This window comes from Neoarius graeffei, chromosome 6 (genome assembly GCF_027579695.1).
Source record: "Neoarius graeffei isolate fNeoGra1 chromosome 6, fNeoGra1.pri, whole genome shotgun sequence".
Classification (NCBI taxonomy): domain Eukaryota; kingdom Metazoa; phylum Chordata; class Actinopteri; order Siluriformes; family Ariidae; genus Neoarius; species Neoarius graeffei.
In genome coordinates this window covers 97,171,796-97,196,277 of record NC_083574.1, presented here as the reverse complement: position 1 = coordinate 97,196,277, position 24,482 = coordinate 97,171,796, and the positions used below count along the sequence as shown (strand labels likewise).

General features: G+C 43.8%; 1 protein-coding gene across 1 annotated transcript in view; it reads left to right on the top strand.

Moving 5' to 3' along the window:
• Positions 1–24,482, top strand: part of LOC132888443 (protein unc-13 homolog C-like) — a 567,940-nt gene that overhangs the window by 173,548 nt on the left and 369,910 nt on the right. Inside the window, exons 12-13 of the mRNA XM_060924493.1 lie at positions 9,985–10,100; positions 10,226–10,389. Coding sequence (XP_060780476.1) covers positions 9,985–10,100; positions 10,226–10,389 — 280 coding nt within the window. The remainder of the gene's footprint in view (positions 1–9,984; positions 10,101–10,225; positions 10,390–24,482) is intronic.

Sequence of the window (24,482 nt, the reverse complement as noted above, 5' to 3'; positions counted from 1 at the left end):
ACGCACGAAATTTGGCTCCTTTTTCTTAGACTGCCACCGCTACTGAGAACCAGAAGCCCAGATCCAGGCGGGCCTCAGGGCCTCTATAGCGCCCCCTAAGTCGTTGTGATTTTGGCCTCCCGCATAAAGGTGCCTGGTTGCCATGTAGTTTGTAGAAGTGGCATGCCATTTGGTACGCATATGTATCTCACAAAGCCGGACAAAAATGTAATGCCAATGCATTAGCCACGCCCAACAGGAAGTGAGGTAATTTCACTTTTGTGCGAAATTCATGGCCACGAAGACGGCGCAACTCCTCCTAGGCCGTTCATAGGAATGTCACCAAAATTGAGAGACATCATCTACAGACATGGCTGACAAAAGTTCCTAAATACATTTCACGTGGGATAAGCCGTTCAGAAGTTATACGTCCATCAATTTTCAATGCAAAATTTTACATGCTTAAAAATTCATAACAAATCTTCTAATTGCTCAAAACTGCTCATACTTCACAGGCAAATCACTCATTGGGCTTCTGACATGCTACCCAATTTCTGTGATATTTCGCCACTGGGGGCGCTATTTTTGGGCAAAAAATCCAATCTTTCCTCAAATTTGGTCAAACTTCACGGCCACCCTCTTACTACCTCCCATGTCATGTATACCTCATTTTGGGATTTTTCGTCCATGGGGGGCGCTGTTTTTGGCCGACGCAATTGCTCCAAAACGGGTTTTTGGTTAATAATTCCATAATGCTTTTCCTTCACACCACTACCTTGTGATAGTATGTTGCTGTTGTAGACACTTATTTTTCCAACTCATAATCGCTCATGTACAGCATAGCGCCACCTACTGACATGGGAGAAACCAAAACATTTATTCTTCAAAAATCAATATCTCATCTTCTATTTACTCAATCTTGATCAAACTTGATACGCACACTCTTAACAGGTCACCTGACATATCTCCCAAATTTTGTGAACTTTTGCCACTGGGGGCGCTGTTTTCAGGCAACAATTTATATCTCGGCTTCTGATTGGTCAATCTTGATCAAACTTGACACAACAACTCTTCATAGGTCCCTTGACATGTATACCAAATTTGGTGAACTTTCACCACTGGGGGCGCTCATTGCGCTGTAGCAGTTGCAGGAGAGGTGTTTACAATCATGAGGCACCAGGAGTATGTTGTTTTGGTTGCCTTAAACACACATGACTTGTGGGGAATGGGTAGGCAGTCGGGAGCAAGTCTTGCAGCGTTACATACAGACTAATAGATGTCTAACAGAAGACAATCCTATGTAGCTATAGCTTGGTGACTGATTAGGTAAATACATTAATTTGGTTGGGAAGCCATGGCATAAAATGTTCTGTCCATGACAACATCTCAGCGCACCGTGTACTCTGTGTCCAATTCTGTGCTTTTTCGCCATTGTGGGAGTTATGTCTCTTGCCAAAGAAGCAGTGGAAGGTATTTCGCGGGGACACATGCCCCCGCCCCCCTTGGCCGCTGGCGCAAGGGCCCGTCGAGGCCGCTTGCGGCTTTAATTAGGGCCCGAGCCCTATGGGCGAAGGCCCTATTGTTCTTGTAAGAGTTCACTATTATTAGGGCCCGAGCCCTATAGGGCGAAGGCCCTATTGTTCTTGTAAGAGTTCACTATTATTAGGGCCCGAGCCCTATGGGCGAAGGCCCTATTGTTCTTGTAAGAGTTCACTATTATTATTCTTCCGTCTTCTTTATTTTTCTCCGCTGTTGGGCCATTTTCGGGGCGCTTGCCATGGGCGAAAATGCACGAAATTTGGCACCACTTCCGAGAATTGCCACCGCTACTCAGAACCAAAAGCCCAAACTTGGCCGGGGCTCAGGGCCTCTATAGCGCCCCCTAAGTCGTTGTGATTTTGGCCTCCCGCATTAAGGTGCCTGGTTGCCATATAGTTTGTAGTAGTGGCATGCCATTTGGTACGCATATGTATCTCACTAAGCCGGACAAAAATGTAATGCCAATGCATTAGCCACGCCCAACAGGAAGTGAGGTGATTTCACTTTTGTGCGAAATGCATGGCCACGAAGACGGCGCAACTCCTCCTAGACCGTTCATAGGAATGTCACCAAAATTGATAGACGTCATCTACAGACATGGCTGACAGAAGTTACTAAATACGTTTCACGTAGGATAAACCGTTCAGAAGTTATGCGTCAATCAATTTTCACTTCAAAATTTTACATGCTAAAAAATTCATAACAAATCTTCTAATTGCTCAAAACTGCTCATACTTCACACGCAAATCACTCATTGGGCTTCTGACATGTTACCCAATTTCTGTGATATTCCGCCACTGGGGGCGCTATTTTTGGGCAAAAAATCCAATCTTTCCTCAAATTTGGTCAAACTTCACGGCCACCCTCTTACTACCTCCCATGTCATGTATACCTCATTTTGGGATTTTTCGTCCATGGGGGGCGCTGTTTTTGGCCGACGCAATTGCTCCAAAACGGGTTTTTGGTTAATAATTCCATAATGCTTTTCCTTCACACCACTACCTTGTGATAGTATGTTGCTGTTGTAGACACTTATTTTTCCAACTCATAATCGCTCATGTACAGCATAGCGCCACCTACTGACATGGGAGAAACCAAAACATTTATTCTTCAAAAATCAATATCTCATCTTCTATTTACTCAATCTTGATCAAACTTGATACGCACACTCTTAACAGGTCACCTGACATATCTCCCAAATTTTGTGAACTTTTGCCACTGGGGGCGCTGTTTTCAGGCAACAATTTATATCTCGGCTTCTGATTGGTCAATCTTGATCAAACTTGACACAACAACTCTTCATAGGTCCCTTGACATGTATACCAAATTTGGTGAACTTTCACCACTGGGGGCGCTCATTGCGCTGTAGCAGTTGCAGGAGAGGTGTTTACAATCATGAGGCACCAGGAGTATGTTGTTTTGGTTGCCTTAAACACACATGACTTGTGGGGAATGGGTAGGCAGTCGGGAGCAAGTCTTGCAGCGTTACATACAGACTAATAGATGTCTAACAGAAGACAATCCTATGTAGCTATAGCTTGGTGACTGATTAGGTAAATACATTAATTTGGTTGGGAAGCCATGGCATAAAATGTTCTGTCCATGACAACATCTCAGCGCACCGTGTACTCTGTGTCCAATTCTGTGCTTTTTCGCCATTGTGGGAGTTATGTCTCTTGCCAAAGAAGCAGTGGAAGGTATTTCGCGGGGACACATGCCCCCGCCCCCCTTGGCCGCTGGCGCAAGGGCCCGTCGAGGCCGCTTGCGGCTTTAATTAGGGCCCGAGCCCTATGGGCGAAGGCCCTATTGTTCTTGTAAGAGTTCACTATTATTAGGGCCCGAGCCCTATAGGGCGAAGGCCCTATTGTTCTTGTAAGAGTTCACTATTATTAGGGCCCGAGCCCTATGGGCGAAGGCCCTATTGTTCTTGTAAGAGTTCACTATTATTATTCTTCCGTCTTCTTTATTTTTCTCCGCTGTTGGGCCATTTTCGGGGCGCTTGCCATGGGCGAAAATGCACGAAATTTGGCACCACTTCCGAGAATTGCCACCGCTACTCAGAACCAAAAGCCCAAACTTGGCCGGGGCTCAGGGCCTCTATAGCGCCCCCTAAGTCGTTGTGATTTTGGCCTCCCGCATTAAGGTGCCTGGTTGCCATATAGTTTGTAGTAGTGGCATGCCATTTGGTACGCATATGTATCTCACTAAGCCGGACAAAAATGTAATGCCAATGCATTAGCCACGCCCAACAGGAAGTGAGGTGATTTCACTTTTGTGCGAAATGCATGGCCACGAAGACGGCGCAACTCCTCCTAGACCGTTCATAGGAATGTCACCAAAATTGATAGACGTCATCTACAGACATGGCTGACAGAAGTTACTAAATACGTTTCACGTAGGATAAACCGTTCAGAAGTTATGCGTCAATCAATTTTCACTTCAAAATTTTACATGCTAAAAAATTCATAACAAATCTTCTAATTGCTCAAAACTGCTCATACTTCACACGCAAATCACTCATTGGGCTTCTGACATGTTACCCAATTTCTGTGATATTCCGCCACTGGGGGCGCTATTTTTGGGCAAAAAATCCAATCTTTCCTCAAATTTGGTCAAACTTCACGGCCACCCTCTTACTACCTCCCATGTCATGTATACCTCATTTTGGGATTTTTCGTCCATGGGGGGCGCTGTTTTTGGCCGACGCAATTGCTCCAAAACGGGTTTTTGGTTAATAATTCCATAATGCTTTTCCTTCACACCACTACCTTGTGATAGTATGTTGCTGTTGTAGACACTTATTTTTCCAACTCATAATCGCTCATGTACAGCATAGCGCCACCTACTGACATGGGAGAAACCAAAACATTTATTCTTCAAAAATCAATATCTCATCTTCTATTTACTCAATCTTGATCAAACTTGATACGCACACTCTTAACAGGTCACCTGACATATCTCCCAAATTTTGTGAACTTTTGCCACTGGGGGCGCTGTTTTCAGGCAACAATTTATATCTCGGCTTCTGATTGGTCAATCTTGATCAAACTTGACACAACAACTCTTCATAGGTCCCTTGACATGTATACCAAATTTGGTGAACTTTCACCACTGGGGGCGCTCATTGCGCTGTAGCAGTTGCAGGAGAGGTGTTTACAATCATGAGGCACCAGGAGTATGTTGTTTTGGTTGCCTTAAACACACATGACTTGTGGGGAATGGGTAGGCAGTCGGGAGCAAGTCTTGCAGCGTTACATACAGACTAATAGATGTCTAACAGAAGACAATCCTATGTAGCTATAGCTTGGTGACTGATTAGGTAAATACATTAATTTGGTTGGGAAGCCATGGCATAAAATGTTCTGTCCATGACAACATCTCAGCGCACCGTGTACTCTGTGTCCAATTCTGTGCTTTTTCGCCATTGTGGGAGTTATGTCTCTTGCCAAAGAAGCAGTGGAAGGTATTTCGCGGGGACACATGCCCCCGCCCCCCTTGGCCGCTGGCGCAAGGGCCCGTCGAGGCCGCTTGCGGCTTTAATTAGGGCCCGAGCCCTATGGGCGAAGGCCCTATTGTTCTTGTAAGAGTTCACTATTATTAGGGCCCGAGCCCTATAGGGCGAAGGCCCTATTGTTCTTGTAAGAGTTCACTATTATTAGGGCCCGAGCCCTATGGGCGAAGGCCCTATTGTTCTTGTAAGAGTTCACTATTATTATTCTTCCGTCTTCTTTATTTTTCTCCGCTGTTGGGCCATTTTCGGGGCGCTTGCCATGGGCGAAAATGCACGAAATTTGGCACCACTTCCGAGAATTGCCACCGCTACTCAGAACCAAAAGCCCAAACTTGGCCGGGGCTCAGGGCCTCTATAGCGCCCCCTAAGTCGTTGTGATTTTGGCCTCCCGCATTAAGGTGCCTGGTTGCCATATAGTTTGTAGTAGTGGCATGCCATTTGGTACGCATATGTATCTCACTAAGCCGGACAAAAATGTAATGCCAATGCATTAGCCACGCCCAACAGGAAGTGAGGTGATTTCACTTTTGTGCGAAATGCATGGCCACGAAGACGGCGCAACTCCTCCTAGACCGTTCATAGGAATGTCACCAAAATTGATAGACGTCATCTACAGACATGGCTGACAGAAGGTACTAAATACGTTTCACGTAGGATAAACCGTTCAGAAGTTATGCGTCAATCAATTTTCACTTCAAAATTTTACATGCTAAAAAATTCATAACAAATCTTCTAATTGCTCAAAACTGCTCATACTTCACACGCAAATCACTCATTGGGCTTCTGACATGTTACCCAATTTCTGTGATATTCCGCCACTGGGGGCGCTATTTTTGGGCAAAAAATCCAATCTTTCCTCAAATTTGGTCAAACTTCACGGCCACCCTCTTACTACCTCCCATGTCATGTATACCACATTTTGGGAATTTTCGTCCATGGGGGGCGCTGTTTTTGGCTGACGCAATTTCTCCAAAACGGGTTTTTGGTAAATAATTCCATAATGCTTTTCCTTCACACCACTACCTTGTGATAGTACGTTGCTGTTGTTGACACTTATTTTTCCATCTCATAATCGCTCATGTACAGCATAGCGCCACCTACTGACATGGGAAAAACCAAAAAATTTATTCTTCAAAAATCTATGTCTCATCTTCTATTTACTCAATTGTCATCAAACTTCATATGCAAACTCTTCATAGCTCACCTGACATGTACGCCAAATTTTGTGCACTTTCGCCCCTGGGGGTGCTGGTTATGGCAAAAATGATATTGCAGCTTCTGATTTGTTAAACATGGCAAGCAAACTCTTTACAAGACCCTTATTGGGGCGCTTGCCATGGTCGACAACGCTCGAAATTTTGCCCCTTTTTCTTAGACTGCGAACGCTTCTGAGAACCAGAAGCCCAGATCCAGGCGGGCCTCAGGGCCTCTATAGCGCCCCCTGACGTGTTGTGATTTTTGCCTCTCGCTTTAAGGTGCCTGGTTGCCTTGTAGTTTGTAGTGGTGGCATGCCCTTTGGTAGAAATATATATCTCACTAAGCCGGACAAAAATGTAATGCCAATGCATTAGCCACGCCCAACAGGAAGTGAGGTAATTTCACTTTTGTGCGTAATGCATGGCCACGGAGACAGCGCAACTCCTCCTAGACCGTTCATAGGAACGTCACCAAAATTGATACACATCATCTACAGACATGGCTGACAAAAGTTGCTAAATACGTTTCACGTAGGGTAAACCGTTCAGAAGTTATACGTCAATCAATTTTCAATGCAGAATTTTACATGCTTAAAAATTCATAACAAATCTTCTAATTGCTCAAAACTGCTCATACTTCACACGCACATCACTCATTGGGCTTCTGACATGTTACCCAATTTCTGTGATGTTTCGCCACTGGGGGCGCTATTTTTGGGCAAAAAATACAATCTTTCCTCAAATTTGGTCAAACTTCACGGCCACCCTCTTACTACCTCCCATGTCATGTATACCACATTTTGGGAATTTTCGTCCATGGGGGGCGCTGTTTTTGGCCGACGCAATTGCTCCAAAATGGGTTTTTGGTAAATAATTCCATAATGCTTTTCCTTTACACCACGACCTTGTGATTGTACGTTGCTGTTGTAGACACTTATTTTTCCAACTCATAATCGCTCATGTTCAGCATAGCGCCACCTACTGACATGGGAAAAACCAAAAAATTTATTCTTCAAAAATCTACATCTCATCTTCTACTTACTCAATTGTCATCAAACTTCATACGCAAACTCTTCATAGCTCACCTGACATATACGCCAAATTTTGTGCACTTTCGCCCCTGGGGGTGCTGGTTTTGGCAAAAATGATATTGCAGCTTCTGATTTGTCAAACTTGGCAAGCAAACTCTTTACAAGACCCTTATTGGGGCGCTTGCCATGGTCGACATCGCACGAAATTTGGCTCCTTTTTCTTAGACTGCCACCGCTACTGAGAACCAGAAGCCCAGATCCAGGCGGGCCTCAGGGCCTCTATAGCGCCCCCTAACGTGTTGTGCTTTTTGCCTCTCGCATTAAGGTGCCTTCTTGGCATACTGTCGCCATTGTGGGAGTAATGTCTCTTGCCGCAGAAGCTGTGGAAGGTATTTCGCGGGGACGCATGCCCCCGCCCCCCTTGGCCGCTGGCGCGAGGGCCCGTCGAGGCCGCTTGCGGCTTTAATTTTTCTTCTTCTTCTTCTTCTTTATTTTTCTCCGCTGTTGGGCCATTTTCGGGGCGCTTGCCATGGGCGAAAACGCACGAAATTTGGCACCAGTTCCGAGAATTGCCACCGCTACTCAGAACCAGAGGCCCAAACTTGGCCGGGGCTCAGGGCCTCTATAGCGCCCCCTAAGTCGTTGTGATTTTGGCCTCCCGCATTAAGGTGCCTGGTTGCCATGTAGTTTGTAGTAGTGGCATGCCATTTGGTACGCATATGTATCTCACTAAGCCGGACAAAAATGTAATGCCAATGCATTAGCCACGCCCAACAGGAAGTGAGGTAATTTCACTTTTGTGCGAAATGCATGGCCACGAAGAGGGCGCAACTCCTCCTAGACCGTTCATAGGAATGTCACCAAAATTGATACACATCATCTACACACATGCCTGACAAAAGTTACTAAATACGTTTCACGTAGGATAATCCGTTCAGAAGTTATACGTCTATCAATTTTCAATGCTCAATTTTACATGCTTAAAAATTCCTAACAAATCTTCTCATTGCTCAACACTGCTCATACTTCACACGCAAATCACTCATGGGGCTTCTGACATGTTACCCAATTTCTGTGATATTTCGCCACTGGGGGCGCTATTTTTGGGCAAAAATTCCAATCTTTCCTCAAATTTGGTCAAACTTCACGGCCACCCTCTTACTACCTCCCATGTCATGTATACCACATTTTGGGAATTTTCATCCATGGGGGGCGCTGTTTTTGGCCGACGCAATTGCTCCAAAACGGGTTTTTGGTAAATAATTCCATAATGCTTTTCCTTCACACCACTTCCTTGTGATAGTACGTTGCTCTTGTAGACACTTATTTTTCCAACTCATAATCGCTCATGTACAGCATAGCGCCACCTACTGACATGGGAAAAACCAAAAAATGTATTCTTCACAAATCTATATCTCATCTTCTATTTACTCAATTGTCATCAAACTTCATGCGCAAACTCTTCATAGCTCACCTGACATATACGCCAAATTTTGTGCACTTTCGCCCCTGGGGGTGCTGGTTATGGCAAAAATGATATTGCAGCTTCTGATTTGTCAAACTTGGCAAGCAAACTCTTTACAAGACCCTTATTGGGGCGCTTGCCATGGTCGACAACGCACAAAATTTGGCTCCTTTTTCTTAGACTGCCACCGCAGGCGGGCCTCAGGGCCTCTACAGCGCCCCCTAACGTGTTGTGATTTTTGCCTCTCGCATTAAGGTGCCTGCTTGGCATATAGTTTCTAGTTATTATTATTATTATTAGGGCCCGAGCACCGTACAGTGTGAGACCCTATTGTTTTTGAAGGATTATTATTTATTATTATTATTATTATTATTAGGCCCCGAGCACCGTACAGTGCGAGACCCTATTGTTGCCATGTGTCCAATTCTGTGCTTTGTCGCCATTGTGGGAGTAATGTCTCTTGCCGAAGAAGCTGTGGAAGGTATTTCGCGGGGACGCATGCCCCCGCCCCCCTTGGCCGCTGGCGCGAGGGCCCGTCAAGGCCGCTTGCGGCTTTAATTCTTTTTTATTGTGTGATTGAGGAGGAAAGACTGCATTTCCTGTAACACTCAGCTCAGTCGTGGTGTCTGTAGTGTGAAATCTTGATGACGGTGGTGTAAGTGGTTAGCACTGTTCGCCTCACAGCAAGAAGGTTCTGGGTTCGAGCCCAGCAGTCGGCAGGGACCTTTCTGTGTGGAGTTTGCATGTTCTCCCCGTTTCTGTGTAGGTTTCCTCCGGGTGCTCCTGTTTCCCCCACAGTCCAAAGACATGCGGTTAGGGTAACATGGGGAAGCCATGGGCTGAAGTGACCCTGAGCAAGGCACCGAACCCACAACTGCTCTCTGGGCACTGTAGTATAGCTGCCTACTGCTCTGGGTGCATGTGTGTTAACTGCTTCACATGGGTTAAATGCAGAGAGGAATCTCACAAGCGTACGTGTGATGAATAACTTTGTTGTTCTCTTCTTCTTCTTCTTCTTCTTCTTCTTCTTCCAACCTTGTAAAGTGAAGCAGTCTGGGCAGTTCCTTGACAATTTTTCAAAATTCTGATTTTTTTTTCCTTGTAAATTTATGACTTTATAATCTCAGAGAGTATCTGAGTTTGTTTGTTGTTGTTTTTTATCCGCCCCTCTCATTTGTGTTGTTCCTCCAATCAGTGACTGTGCTGTTCCTGACCCCGAGTATGATGTAATTCTGGTCCGACCTCTTCTTTCTGTTCCTCCAGAGAAAAGAACGGATAAGTCGATGGTGTCGGGGGCGATCAGGCTGAAGATCAGCGTGGAGATGAAGGGTGAGGAGAAAGTGGCTCCTCCGCACGGGCAGTACACGTGTTTGCATGAGGTGAGTTAGTGTTTATGGGCCACGTGAGCTGTACCAGCACAGGGAATGTACAGTACACACCTGGAGTTGCGGAAGTGTATACCTGTCCAGGTGATCTCTGGTGTTGTGTGTGCGTGTCTGTGCAGAACCTGTTCCACTACCTGACCGAGGTGAAGAATAACGGAGCCGTGAAGATTCCTGAGGTCAAAGGTGACGAGGCATGGAAGGTTTATTTTGACGACGTCTCTCAGGAGATTGTGGACGAGTTCGCCTTGCGCTTTGGAGTCGAGTCCATTTACCAGGCCATGACGTGAGTGTGTATATCAGTACAGTGTGTGTATGTGTGGGGTTTTCCATCCAGATGATTTACACAGCTGGAAACATCAGTGCATGTACAGTGGTGCTTGAAGGTTTGTGAACCCTTTAGAATTTTCTATATTTCTGCATAAATATGACCTAAAACATCATCAGATTTTCACACAAGTCCTAAAAGTAGATAAAGAGAACCCAGTTAAACAAATGAGACAAAAATATTATACTTGGTCATTTATTTATTGAGGAAAATGATCCAATATTACATATCTGTGAGTGGCAAAAGTATGTGAACCTTTGCTTTCAGTATCTGGTGTGACCCCCTTGTGCAGCAATAACTGCAACTAAACGTTTGCGGTAACTGTTGATCAGTCCTGCACACCGGCTTGGAGGAATTTTAGCCCGTTCCTCCATACAGAACAGCTTCAACTCTGGGATGTTGGTGGGTTTCCTCACATGAACTGCTCGCTTCAGGTCCTTCCACAACATTTCCATTGGATTAAGGTCAGGACGTTGACTTGGCCATTCCAAAACATTCACTTTATTCTTCTTTAACCATTCTTTGATAGAATGACTTGTGTGCTTAGGGTCGTTGTCTTGCTGCATGACCCACCTTCTCTTGAGATTCAGTTCATGGACAGATGTCCTGACATTTTCCTTTAGAATTCGCTGGTATAATTCAGAATTCATTGTTCCATCAATGATGGCAAGCCGTCCTGGCCCAGATGCAGCAAAACAGGCCCAAACCATGATACTACCACCACCATGTTTCACAGATGGGATAAGGTTCTTATGCTGGGATGCAGTGTTTTCCTTTCTCCAAACATAACGCTTCTCATTTAAACCAAAAAGTTCTATTTTGGTCTCATCCGTCCACAAAACATTTTTCCAATAGCCTTCTGGCTTGTCCCCGTGATCTTTAGCAAACTGCAGATGAGCAGCAATGTTCTTTTTGGAGAGCAGTGGCTTTCTCCTTGTAACCCTGCCATGCACACCATTGTTGTTCAGTTTTCTCCTGATGGTGGACTCATGAACATTAACATTAGCCAATGTTAAGTTTTTACTTCATCCCACTCCTTTTCGGACATGTAAACTCAAAACTGCTTAGTGCATCCTAGTTTGTATTTTTGTTTTGTTTTATTTTGGTTTTGATATTATATTATTATTACCTATATTATTTATGGTTTATTTTCTAATTTAGTGGCTTTTTATGTGTTCTTGTTGCAAATTCTGTTTTGCTTTTCTTGTTTTCTGTTTATTTAGTCATTGTTTGTTTACATGTTTGAAACAAAGATAAAGATAAAAACAAAATGTGAGAGAGGCCTTCAGTTGCTTAGAAGTTACCCTGGGGTCCTTTGTGACCTTGCCGACTATTACACGCCTTGCTCTTGGAGTGATCTTTGTTGGTCGACCACTCCTGAGGAGGGTAACAATGGTCTTGAATTTCCTCCATTTGTACACAATCTGTCTGACTGTGGATTGGTGGAGTCCAAACTCTTTAGAGATGGTTTTGTAACTTTTTCCAGCCTGATGAGCATCAACAACGCTTTTTCTGAGGTCCTCAGAAATCTCCTTTGTTCGTGCCATGATACACTTCCACAAACATGTGTTGTGAAGATCAGACTTTGATAGATCCCTGTTCTTTAAATAAAACAGGGTGCCCACTCACACCTGATTGAAAACACCGGACTCTAATTTCACCTTCAAATTAGCTGCTAATCCTAGAGGTTCACATACTTTTGCCACTCACAGATATGTAATATTGGATCATTTTCCTCAATAAATAAATGACCAAGTATAATATTTTTGTCTCATTTGTTTAACTGGGTTCTCTTTATCTACTTTTAGGACTTGTGTGAAAATCTGATGATGTTTTAGGTCATATTTATACAGAAATATAGAAAATTCTAAAGGGTTCACAAACTTTCAAGCACCATTGTACTTATCCAGGTAAATAACACACCTGTAGAAGGAAGTGTACACCATTACAGTGTGTGTTCAGTACCTGTGCAGGGGAACGGAACATATATTTAATTTCGCTGCCGTACCGGAGAACGTCATGGGTTTGAAGTGTTGTGTCCGAGACCCGATCCTCTTCTGAGCAGTGATTTATGAGAACAGACAGAGAGGGACAAGTGGCTATTAATTCTCTTTCGTCTTCCAAGGCATCCAGGGTGGTGGTGTGGCAGCAAAGGGTGCAGAGGTCTCTCTCTCTCTCTCTCTCTCTCTCTCTCTCTCTCCACCTTTCCACAGACATCTCCAGATGCTTGCAGCGTCTACTTCCTGTCTCCTTAATACCGAACCTTCCACACATCCTCAGCTACAAGTTACAGGATGTACAATCTGTTGAAAGTTTCTTGAGATGTATTGATTGAAATTTCCCCGCAGCAGCTTGACCTTTGTAACTCGTCTGAAGTTGAACATGCTGAGCTTAGGGATTGCAATGAGAAGAGCGAAAGTACTGCAGAGCAACAAGAACGCCTTTGGGGAAATTACCCTTCATCCTGTACGTGCTGCGCTGATTTCTAATAAACAGGCCACGGATACGTGTGTAATGTTTGCTGTTCCAACTTGATACGTGATTAATGCAGAGTCAATCACCGTCAGAGAGAGAGAGAGAGAGAGAGAGAGAGAACAGGAGAAGGATGAGAACCATCGCGTCAAATCAGATTCCTGGAATGTTGGTTCTCTTCAGTGTAGACTACTCCAATGGGAATTCCTGAGACTTTATAACCCATGGTCTATTCCTTCTCTCTTCATGTATGCTACCGTTCAAAAGTTTGGGGTCACTTTGAAATGTCCTTATTTTTGAAAGAAAAGCACTGTTCTTTTCAATGAAGATCACTTTAAACTAATCAGAAATCCACTCTATCCATTGCTAATGTGGTAAATGACTATTCTAGCTGCAAATGTCTGGTTTTTGGTGCAATATCTCCATAGGTGTATAGAGGCCCATTTCCAGCAACTCTCACTCCAGTGTTCTAATGGTACAATGTGTTTGCTCATTGCCTCAGAAGGCTAATGGATGATTAGAAAACCCTTGTACAATCATGTTAGCACAGCTGAAAACAGTTGAGCTCTTTAGAGAAGCTATAAAACTGACCTTCCTTTGAGCAGATTGAGTTTCAAATCAAGTCAAGTTTATTTGTATAGCGCTTTTAACAGTAAACATTGTCGCAAAGCAGCTTTACAGAATTTGAACGACTTAAACATGAGCTAATTTTATCCCTAATCTATCCCCAATGAGCAAGCCTGTGGCGACGGTGGCAAGGAAAAACTCCCTCAGACAACATGAGGAAGAAACCTCGAGAGGAACCAGACTCAAAAGGGAACCCATCCTCATTTGGGCAACAACAGACAGCCTGACTATAATATTAACAGTTTTAACAGGTATAACCCTCAACTGTCCTCATGGGGCCGTCCTTCACAGGAGCGGTGCGATAAAACTCCGACCAGACACAGGGCACCAGGATGGATCAAGCAGGTCCGAGGGGCAGAAGAGGCCAGCATCTCAATCCCAGGATTGAGATGAGTTTCTGGAGTGAGTGAGTTTCTGGAGCATCACATTTGTGGGGTCGATTAAATGCTCAAAATGGCCAGAAAAATGTCTTGACTATATTTTCTATTCATTTTACAACTTATGTTGGTAAATAAAAGTGTGACTTTTCATGGGAAACACAAAATTGTGTGGGTGACCCCAAACTTTTGAACGGTAGTGTATGTGTGTGTTCTCTGGGTCATTGCTAAGACGTCATGATTAATTAAAGCTTAAACAGACACTTTCCTGATGAGATCATTTGAAGAAACACGGATTTGTTTGTGGTGGCTGATGGGACAGGTTTGTCTTTTCAACTAAACTGTCCATCGCTTCCCGTCTCATATCTCATTCAGTGCGTTTACATGGACACGAATATCCCACGATTATTCCGAATATGACGATATACAGAATTTAATGTGGGTTGTGTAAACAGGATATTCTGTTTGGATTTTCCGACTTTGACCTTATTTTGTATTTAGCATTTTCCAATAAAGACATCTTTCTCTCTTCTTTCCTGTCTTTCTCTCTCTTCTCTTACTCTTTCCTTCTTTCACCTGTCTTTCTCTTTCCTGTCTTTCTTGTTCCTTCTCTCACCTGTCTCTCTCTTGTCTTTCTCTTTTCTTCTCATGCCTGTCTTTCTCTCTTCTATCTTTCTCTTTCCTTCTCTCACCTGTCTCTCTCATATTTCTCTCCCCCTCTTTCTCGCCTGTCTTCCTCTTTCCTGAGTTCTCTCTCTCTCCCCTGTCTCTCTTTCCTTCTCTTGCCTGTCTTTCTCTCTCTCCCTCCTATCTTTATCTTTCCTTCTCTCACATGGCCCTCCCTTGTTTTTCTCTCTCCTGTCTTTCTCTTTCCTTTTCCCACTTGTCTTTCTCTCACCTTCTCTCCTGCCTCTTTCTTACCTGTCTTTCTCTTTCTCTATCTTTCCTGTCTTCTCTCTCCCATCATTCTCTGTCCTGTTTTCTGTCTCCTGTATTTCTCTTCCATTCTCTCTCCTGACTTTCTCTCTCTCTCTCTCTCTCTCTCTCAGGGCCACTTGGTCTTTCAGCTCAGAGGTAATTAATTTGAGCTCCTGATGTGTAGCAGCTCTGCTCTATCGCTTCTCACTGAGACTCGAGTGTGTGTGTGTGTGTGTGTGTGTGTGTGTGTAAATCAGTCACAGTGTCGTGTATAACTCTCACCACAGTCTGGAATCACAGGCAACTATATACGTGTGTGTAGTGTAACGCTGACAGCTAACATCTCTGTGTGTGTGTGTGTGTGTGTGTGTTTCTTCTGTCTATTGCATTATCTATTATAGCCTTTTTTTATATCACATTACTGGAAAAAGACAGACCCCGGTATTTTCTTGTTTCCCTTTTGTCCCATTCCTGTTCCCTCTCTATTGTCTCAGGAGCTGAAGCCTTTGCCACATTCCTGGTCTCAAGTCCATTCTTAATTAGAAGTGATCACTCACTAATGTTTAACACTGAACGCTTGTAATAATACACTTTATATCTTCAAGCTTCTTCCTCTTTGTCGTTAGTGATCACAGATGCGGCTGGGCCATTCTCAGAAAACATCACAAATTCAGTTTTAAACATGAAGTTTGTTTTATTTATATATACAGAGAGAGAGAGAGAGAGAGAGAGAGAGAGAGAGAGAAAACTTGTCTGCATTTGCAAAATTTTATTTCACCTAAATAGACCAGAATGTGTTTGTGTCTAAATCAGGATTGGTGAAATTTGAATGAAAATAATTACTTTGTTTTTAATTTTATTTTCAGTTTTCTTTCTGAAGTATTACCTCTTCACTTTTTATCATGGAAAATGTCATGATTTTTGCTTCAACGGTTTTTGGTGTAGAGTCTAAAATATATGCACAAGAATGTGTACTTTCTTGATGTCTTTACCGTTACCTAAATGGTAAAATCATGCTGTAACTCAGGGCTTTGGCCATAGAGGGCAGTGCAGCTACATGAAGAAGGACCAGGATGTTGAGCAGCCATTTTGAAAAAAAAATTATTGGTGCATGAATGTTGGAATCCGGGATACTGATCAGGTAAATATGAAATTTCGAATATGATGTCAGGGAAATTAACTGTCTTTGCCGTTACCCCTCAATGATAAAGATAATGATGCTGCATGATGAAAAAGTTTAGTTAGCCAAGCAGCAAGGAAGGATGGGATAATAAATGCATATTTTTTTTACCTTTTTCCCTGCACTCAGTGACCCAAAAATGCCATGCGATGTCTATACCATTACCCAGTGTTGTCTTTACCGTTACTCTATAGGGTAATGGTAAAGATATTATGGGTAACGGTAAAGACAACAACTGGGCATTATTTTTTTTTTCAATCTCTTGCCCTGTGATGACCTGGCGACTTGTCCAGGGTGTACCCTGCCTTTCGCCCGTAGTCAGCTGGGATAGGCTCCAGCTTGCCTGAGACCCTATAGAACAGGATAAAGCAGCTACAGATAATGAGATGAGATGAGATATCTTTTGCTTTGTGAATTTGATTTTTTTGTCTATTAAATATATTTATAGGGATTAACTAAAATTGGTATATACTTTTTTTAAAATGTCTTTACCGTTACTCATCACAATTTCTGAGAATGGTCTGACTGCAAAATCTTCACCATGTATTGGACATCGCATGACTTTTCAAGTCACAACACCTGCTAGAGGCCAAAATATGTAAAATTCAGAAGAGGATGCATAACATTAGTTTTGAAAACCAGGCTTAAATAGGAAAAAAAATATATATGTATAAAATTGTGTCCATGTTACATGACAGGCAGGAAAAAAAAAAAAAAAAACCTTGATTTAAACTTGCTCATGCTGGTGTCAGGAATTGTTTAATACACTATTCATTTACTCATAAAATAATACTCTGATTGATTCTGACATATCGATACCAGGTGATGCTATGGGACGTAAGGCTATAGTGTCCTTTGATCACCCTAAAGACCAGATGTTTACATTTGCATGCATATCATTTGGCAGACGCCCTTCTCCAGGGCAACTCAAGGGCCCGACAGTGGCAGCTTGGTGGTGCTGCGGTTTGAACTCATGATTAATTCTCCAAAGTCTTAACCACTGAACTGCTCCTGCCAAACCCTTACCTGTAACCGAGACAGGATACAGCTGAGGGTGAAGTCAAGGGTTTCCTCAAATACCCAGAAATGGCAGCTTGTTGATGCTGAGATTTAAACTCATAACCTTCCAATCAATAACCCAATACGTTAAGCTGCCCCTGAACTGCAGACGACACAAAATCTGGATCTATATCGTGATGAATGGTGAGAGAAAAGAGAGAGCAGAAGTCAATTGGGTTTTTATTGTCATTCTGCTATATAGCTTGTACACACTGGAACGAAATATCATTTCTCCAACACAGTATGCAAGTCTTTTTTTTCCTCACGTTGGGGGATGCCATGGCCAAATGGTTAGAGAAACAGCTTTGGGAGCAAAATGCCGCTGGTTCAAGTCCCTGAAAGAGCAGGATTGGCTCAAGTACCCTTGAATAAGGCACCTAACCCCCAACTGCTCCAGCAAGTGTGGTGGTGTACCTTGTGTCTGATTAGCCAAAGAAAAACTGATGATGTGATTATCAGTTTGGGCAAGAACCTGTCCATAACTAACTAATGAAGCAAGATTCTTTCAAAATTATTCAAACTAATTTCTCCTGTAGATTTAACAATCTCCTTCCCAATTAAAGCCTGGGACAACGACCTGTCAGTTACCCTTGACTTGCAAAGCTGGATTCAAATCTCTAGGAACATCTTCACAATGACCAGAAATACCAACTTGCAACTAATACAGTATAAGATAATCCACAGAACACATCACACCCAAAACAGTTTGCATTGAATGGGTTTCACAGACTCTGACTCATGTTTGCACTGAAAACAAAACATCCCAGAGAACTATTTTCACTTCATCTGGTTTTGCCCTCCAATAAATAATTCCTGGAAAGAAATCATCAACAAATTATCAATTATTACAAACTGTAGTGGGTGGCACGGTGGTGTAGTGGTTAGCGCTGTCACCCCACAGCAAGAAGGTCCGGGTTCGAGCCCCGTGGCCGGCGAGGGCCTTTCTGTGTGGAGTTTGCGTGTTCTCCCCGTGTCCGCATGGGTTTCCTCTGGGTGCTCCGGTTTCCCCCACAGTCCAAAGACATGCAGGTTAGGTTAACTGGTGACTCTAAATTGACCCGTAGGTGTGAATGTGAGTGTGAATGGTCGTCTGTGTCTATGTGTCAGCCCTGTGATGACCTGGCGACTTGTCCAGGGTGTACCCCGCCTTTCACCCGTAGTCAGCTGGGATAGGCTTGCCTGCGACCCTGTAGAAGGATAAAGCTGCGAGAGATAATGAGATGAGATGAGACAAACTGTAGTATCCAGTTTTCTCCATTTTTCTGTTTACTTGGAGACCTATCAAAAATAAACCCACCAATTTCAAATTCTAGACCTGTCCTAACTGCCTTAACTACTGCCATAGAAACAATTATTCTAAATTGGAAAACAAGGAATACATTAAATATTTAAATAATATTGGCTGGCGTTGAATGGTCTATCAGATATATTCCATTCAGCTAGCATGATACTTACTGAATCGAAGATGAGTAGCTGAATGGAATATATCTGATAGACCACAAAAAAACCAGCCAAAATTATTATTATTATAATACATACACACTCTCTTCATATCATCATTCTCAAAGGCCAATGCTAGCTTACCCACAACTCGGTGCTGTTAGCATGGCAGTCCAGTTACCTTCCCGTTGGCATAGCAGCAGTGTTAGCAAAGGCCAGTGCTAGCTTACCCGTGACTCGGTGCTGTTAGCATGGCAGTCCAGTTACCTTCCAGCTGGCATAGCATTAGTGTTAGCAAAGGCCAATGCTAGCTTACCCGCAACTCGGTATTGTTAGTGTGGCAGTCCAGTTACCTTCCAGTCAGCATAACAGTAGTGTGAGCAAAGGCCAATGCTAGCTTACCTGCGACTCGGTGCTGTTAGCGTGGCAGTCCAGTTACCTTCCAGCTGGGATAGCAGTAGTGTTAGCAAAGGCCAATGCTAGCTTACCCGTGACTCAGTGCTGTTACTGTGGCAGTCCAGTTACCTTCCAGCCAGGATAGCAGTAGTGTTAGCAAAGGCCAATGCTATCTTACCTGCGACTTGGTGCTGTTAGCGTGGCAGTCCAGTTACCTTCCAGCTGGTGTAGTCTTAGTGAAGGCCAATTCTAGCGCAGGCAAGCCGATTATTCATCATTCATTCATTATCTCTAGCCGCTTTATCCTTCTACAGGGTCGCAGGCAAGCTGGAGCCTATCCCAGCTGACTACGGGCGAAAGGCGGGGTACACCCTGGACAAGTCGCCAGGTCATCACAGGGCTGACACATAGACACAGACAACCATTCACACTCACATTCACACCTACGGTCAATTTAGAGCCACCAGTTAACCTAACCTGCATGTCTTTGGACTGTGGGGGAAACCGGAGCACCCGGAGGAAACCCACGCGGACACGGGGAGAACATGCAAACTCCACACAGAAAGGCCCTCGCCGGCCCCGGGGCTCGAACCCAGGACCTTCTTGCTGTGAGGCGACAGCGCTAACCACTACACCACCGTGCCGCCCTCAAGCCGATTATTATTATTATTATTATTATTATTATTCCTGTGTAATTTACTTAGTTACTTTTAAAATCAACATCGACAGCTACACATAATGGAGCGACCTGGCAGCCAAAATTCTCTCAAAATTTTCCGCTTTTAACGAAGCAAACCTCACAGCCACTCACTAGCATAGAAGTTTTACATCTCTGACGTGCCTCTTTTCCAGTTTTTCGATGTCTTGGTATGTTTTTCTCTTGTAAATATACGTGAAGAATATATAATGAAGTTTTGGTAGCCTTTCGGGTATTCAACGCATCTTTAGTTTCAGTTTTCGGTTTGTTTATTTATTTAATGCTTAATCCTCGCACTGGATTCGCCTCGTCTTCTCTCTTTCCCAGCCGACAAAGAAATGATTGTGCTCATGTGCAGCAAAAAAGTTTTTGTCATTGGATCTTCGCGTGAGCTCCGATGTGTGATGTTGTATTGACTTGACAACATGCAATATCGTAAACCATATTCAACGCTCATTCTCCATTGGGTAGAGTGGCGTAATACATGGAGGATAAGCGATATGATTACAATATTGCATGCTATCGACAAACCCACTAGAAGGGAATCGAATACATGGTTTTATTCCATGGAAAAAGTGGCCCATATGCTGAATTGGTACATAAACGGCCAGAGCAACACAATCGGCTTGACTGTTGATTTTGTTGGTATTTGCTGCTGCCTGGTTCATAAACAGCCGTGGCAATAAAGAGGGTAATCGATACCCTCCAACACATACACACACATGCACAACTAGCATTCACCAGGTCTCATGCCCAACACCAAGCCCTCTCTGAATGTCAGTCAGATCTCCAGCTCACGCCATTACTTCACGCTTGAGTTCACTCTGTCTGTCTATTTGTCCATTTGTGTCTGTATTTCCTGGATGTGTGTTTGTGTTTTTAGGTCTATGTGGGATAGTGTGATTTATTTATTTATTGACGCAAGTCGACATAAAGTGCAAATGCACAACATGTGAGACGAGAGCAGGACAATAAATACGCAGGACATGGGCTATAAACTGTCAACTGTTTATAGTATAGCAGGAATAGGTGTATCTGTAGCTGGAAGTGACCTCATAAAACATTGTTACAGAATTTAATCAGAGATGTAAAGTTTTATTGTCATTCTGTTAGACACAACGGAATTCTACTGGTGGTATCCTGAGCCAGTGCCGTTAACCCTTACATAGATGGAACGCAGATACGTGTTCTACAAAACGTTAAATAAGTTTTGAGCCGTTTGTATTGGAGATGAGCTTTAAAATCTGTATGAACTGTAAGATTGTCTGCTTTGCGATGCCACTTGAATGGTGCTTTTACAATAACCAGGGCCAAGTTAGAGTGCGTGTAGTCATGTGGTAAAGGAACAGAAGCTTGTAGGCGAAAGCAAAGTTTCAACGTACATGAATTCCACTGAACAACACAAAGAAAAGTGCTTCCAAGTGTCAAAATTGAGACGTCACTCACTGAGCTGCAACTCAGTGTATTTGCACCAAACTTCACATGGAGCGCCAAAACAAATCCCTGCTTATTTCACTGGGCGTGTTTTTTTTAACGCTAGACTGCCTTTCACACGGTGGTGTAGTGGTTAACACTGTCGCCTCACAGCAGGAAGGTCCGGGTTCGAGCCCCGTGGCCGGCAAGGGCCTTTCTGTGCGGAGTTTGCATGTTCTCCCCGTGTCCGCGTGGGTTTCCTCCGGGTGCTCCGGTTTCCCCCACAGTCCAAAGACATGCAGGTTAGGTTAACTGGTGACTCTAAATTGAGCGTAGGTGTGAATGTGAGTGTGAATGGTTGTCTGTGTCTATGTGTCAGCCCTGTGATGACCTGGCGACTTGTCCAGGGTGTACCCCGCCTTTCGCCTCTAGTCAGCTGGGATAGGCTCCAGCTTGCCTGCGACCCTGTAGAAGGATAAAGCGGCTACAGATAATGAGATGAGATGAGATATTAAATAGAACAATTAATGAATTTATCTCCACATGGCCCAAAATTCTCCGCTATTTTTTCCTGCTTCACCATGACCCAATTCAAGATACTACATCATGCATCACATGGTGGGCTTTCCCTGTTCGCGCAAGGCATTGTGAGATACAAATTTGAAACAGGAGAGAAAAATGGAGGGCGTGAGTGTGTGAATGAAACGTGAAAGACCGACTACAGTAACAGAAAGAAAGCGAGAAGAAAATACGTCATGTTATATACGAAGGAAAGGAAACGCAGGACCAAACTAATAAATATCGGCGCTCAGCGAGCAGCTCGGTGTGATCAGCTGTTCGTTTAGCAACAGAATGATAGAACTGTCAGTGCACGCTCAAAGGGAAACCTGTAGATGGCAGTAATGCAACACTGTGGATGCCAGCTGCCGTAAAACCCAAAAGAAGAAGAAGAAGGTAAACCTGCGCATGCGCACACGGACTTCCTCTGTCTGCTTGACTGCACGAAGCAAGCGATTTCATGCACATTATTTGCTTTAATCCCCTCAAATTAAATAACTTCCCAGCCACAGAACGGCCTGATATTTTGTGAGATATTACAGAAATATACATATATCACAATGACCACATTTCAGACGGAACTAAATTTCACCGATTTTATGAAATCGAAAAGCCGTCTAGTTTTAATATCAAATATTGAATTTATAAGTGCGACAACATACAATACAAAACAACACATTTACCGCGTTTGGCAGACGCTCTTCTCCAGAAGTCGCTCTTGATACAAGCAAATATTGGAAATAGAACACAAATACAAGACAGTTTGTGATGACCCCACCTCCGTTGGCTGCTGGGTTGGCTGTGTGTCCATGTTTTACTATGCAGATGTCCAGTAGGTGTGGCTTACCTGTTATTGGGAGAGAGGAAAGAAGAACCTCTGCTCCGCTTTGCTCCTCGCACCCTGTTATTGTTTTCTTTTTCCAAACCAACACCCTGCTTCACATTCTATCATCCATGCATGCGTACGGTACATACTGACACGACTGACTTACTGACTGTCACACCTCATAACCTTTTTTGAGGTTTTGACTGTTCGAGTTGCTTTTGAATCAATTAAGATCTTTTGCATTAACTTCTTTTTGTACTTCTTCTGATTTGTCATGATTTTGAGGCGGTTGTGACGTAGTAGGGGCTCGTCTGGGAGCACAAGATAATGACGAGAAGTCGTGAACAGAGAAACTGCTACGTGTGCGTGCATGTGTGTGAGAGACAGAGAGAGAGAGCAGTTCACTTCGGCGAGCACTGAGACACGTAGCTATCCTCACACCATAACCACTGTAAACATTTATTCATCACTAGCAGCACACAGCATCCGCATCAACCAGCTTAACCAGGGCGTGTCTGATTGTTTTATACAAAGTAACTTCCTCGTTTCAGTTTCAGTATACAACCCCGATTCCAAAAAAGTTGGGACAAAGTACAAATTGTAAAAAAAAAAAAAAAGGAATGCAATAATTTACAAATCTCAAAAACTGATATTGTATTCACAATAGAACATAGACAACATATCAAACGTCAAAAGTGAGACATTTTGAAATTTCATGCCAAATATTGGTTCATTTGAAATTTCATGATAGCAACACATCTCAAAAAAGTTGGGACAGGGGCAATAAGAGGCTGGAAAAGTTAAAGGTACAAAAAAGGAACAGCTGGAGGACCAAATTGCAGGTACACCCTGGACAAGTCGCCAGGTCATCACAGGGCTGACACATAGGCCAAGTTTACATTAGACCGTATCTGTCTCGTTTTCTTCGCGGATGCACTGTCCGTTTACATTAAAACGCCTGGAAACGCCGGGAAACGGGAATCCGCCAGCGTCCACGTATTCAATCCAGATCGTGTCTGGTCCGGTGCTGTGTAAACATTGAGGATATGCGGATACACTGTGCTGAGCTCTAGCTGGCGTCGTCATTGGACAACGTCACTGTGACATCCACCTTCCTGATTCTCTGGCATTGGTCATGTGACGCGACTGCTGAAAAACGTCGCGGACTTCCGCCTTGTATCACCTTTCATTAAAGAGTATAAAAGTATGAAAATACTGCAAATACTGATGCAAATACTGCCCATTGTGTAGTTATGATTGTCTTTAGGCTTGCCATCCTTCCACTTGCAAGTGGTAAGTGATATGCGCTGGGATCACACACACAGCGGCTCAGTCCCGAATCACTGCTCGTGTGCTTCACTTGTGCGCTGTGTGAGCTGCGCAGGGTCGGAGTGCGCACCCTCCAGAGGGCACTCGCTGTTCAGGGCGGAGTGATTTGGAGCGCAGGATGCCTGCGGAGCCGAGCGTATCTGTGTATTGGTGTTGCTGTGTGCACGCTAATCGTTTTAAAAACGTTAATCTGATGATCCGCTGATACGGTCTAATGTAAACCCCACCATAGACACAGACAACCATTCACACTCACATTCACACCTACGGTCAATTTAGAGTCACCAGTTAACCTAACCTGCATGTCTTTGGACTGTGGGGGAAACCGGAGCACCCGGAGGAAACCCACGCGGACACGGGGAGAACATGCAAACTCCGCACAGAAAGGCCCTCACCGGCCCCGGGGCTCGAACCCGGACCTTCTTGCTGTGAGGCAACAGCGCTAACCACTACACCACCGTGCCGCCCGCACGGGTCTGAGTGACATATTTAAATAATATTGTCTGGCTTTTTTTTTGTGGTATATCCAGAGGTGGAAAAACCCGGGTGCAGAAAGTAAAAACCCTGCCACATTTTTGCTCCAGCCAATTCAATGAACCAGCTGATCCTAATTACCACATCCCCTAAGCCAGGTTGATGAGCTAATTGGTGAAATCACCTGTGTTGAGAGCACAGGCAGAAGGAAAATCTAAGCAGGACTTTTACTTTGTCAATCCAGTTTTTCCACCTCTGGGTATATCAGATATATTCCATTCAGCG